We start from the raw sequence: 1,213 nt of genomic DNA, 5'->3' as shown, positions 1-1,213 counted from the left end.
TGTGTGTGTGTGTGTGTGTTTTGGAGGAGGGGGGTGGGGTTAATGTGGCTGAGGACAATGGGCTGCCGAACAAAGTGACTGTGCCTCAGCGATGCCCCCCAGCAGCAACACATTCCTCCCAAACACCAAGAACAAACCAGTGAGAAATGCTTGATTTATATTTATTTTTAAAATAAGTTATGATAAAAAAATAAATAAAAAAGAAAATATGGCAGTTATCATCTGGCCACGCCCTTCTGAAACTCCTGAAAGGACACTAATCACATCATTTAGCTCACAACTTGGTTTTCTTTTGTCCAAGAATGTGACCCAGTTTTCTGGCCAATCGCAACGCAGTAAAAGTCTCCTGAGCCAATCSGACGCAGGGTACCGCCCACCTGCGTGCATGATAATAAGAGTGAGAATAAGAAGTGTGGGGAAGCTGCAGCTTGCTCAGTGTGCTTTGGAACTAAACTCTGTCCTCCTGCAAACCGTCATCATGGTCGACGCCTTCTGTGCCACCTGGAAACTGGTCGACAGCGACAACTTCGACGAGTACATGAAGGCGCTCGGTGAGCATCCTTACAGTTTCGCCAATGCCGCGGGAAAATCCTGTGTTCAATCTTTCCAAGTTGTTCCCTCGTGTTTTGTTGTCTCTCAGGGGTGGGCTTCGCCACCAGGCAGGTGGGAAACGTGACCAAACCGACCGTCATCATCAGCCAGGAGGACGACAAGGTGGTGATCCGCACCCAGAGCACCTTCAAAAACACAGAGATCYCCTTCAAACTGGGAGAGGAGTTCGACGAGACCACCGCTGACGACAGGAACTGCAAAGTAAAGTTTAAAAACAACATATTAGATCGTGTTTTTGTTTAAAAAATAAGCTTTTTGTAGCCTTCTGATATTCTTATTTTCTGTTGACCCTTCGACACTACTGCAGAGTAAGTTTCCACGTTTCTCGCTGACATCCTTCTTCTTCTTGTCTCCTTTCAGTCCACGGTGACTCTGGACGGGGACAAGTTGGTCCACGTTCAGAAGTGGGACGGCAAAGAGACCAAGTTTGTCCGAGAGATCAAGGACGGCAAAATGATCATGGTGAGATTCATTARAGTTTCGGCGCTCAACCGAATCAATTTACTCATAAAAATAACTTAGTAGTACTAGTTCTTTATTCATTTCATTTGTAACACAGACTAACAAAGTACAAAAACGTGCAATCAAAATAAAATCAAAT

The 1,213-nt window shown here is 45.1% G+C and overlaps 1 protein-coding gene across 1 annotated transcript; it reads left to right on the top strand.

The window, feature by feature from the left end:
- Positions 1-428: 428 nt before the first annotated feature.
- On the top strand, positions 429-1,074 carry LOC106522944 (fatty acid-binding protein, brain; the record flags this gene model as incomplete). Its single annotated transcript, XM_014016207.1, is given in 3 exon segments — positions 429-551; positions 641-813; positions 973-1,074. Coding segments are annotated over 3 exon segments (348 nt in total), but the record flags the coding sequence as incomplete, so codon positions are not given.
- Between the last annotated feature and the right edge of the window lie 139 nt (positions 1,075-1,213).

This window comes from Austrofundulus limnaeus, unplaced genomic scaffold, assembly GCF_001266775.1.
Source record: "Austrofundulus limnaeus strain Quisiro unplaced genomic scaffold, Austrofundulus_limnaeus-1.0 Scaffold140, whole genome shotgun sequence".
NCBI lineage: Eukaryota > Metazoa > Chordata > Actinopteri > Cyprinodontiformes > Rivulidae > Austrofundulus > Austrofundulus limnaeus.
The sequence above is the reverse complement of the archived record's forward strand: the minus strand, read 5'-3'. Positions and strand labels throughout refer to the sequence as shown.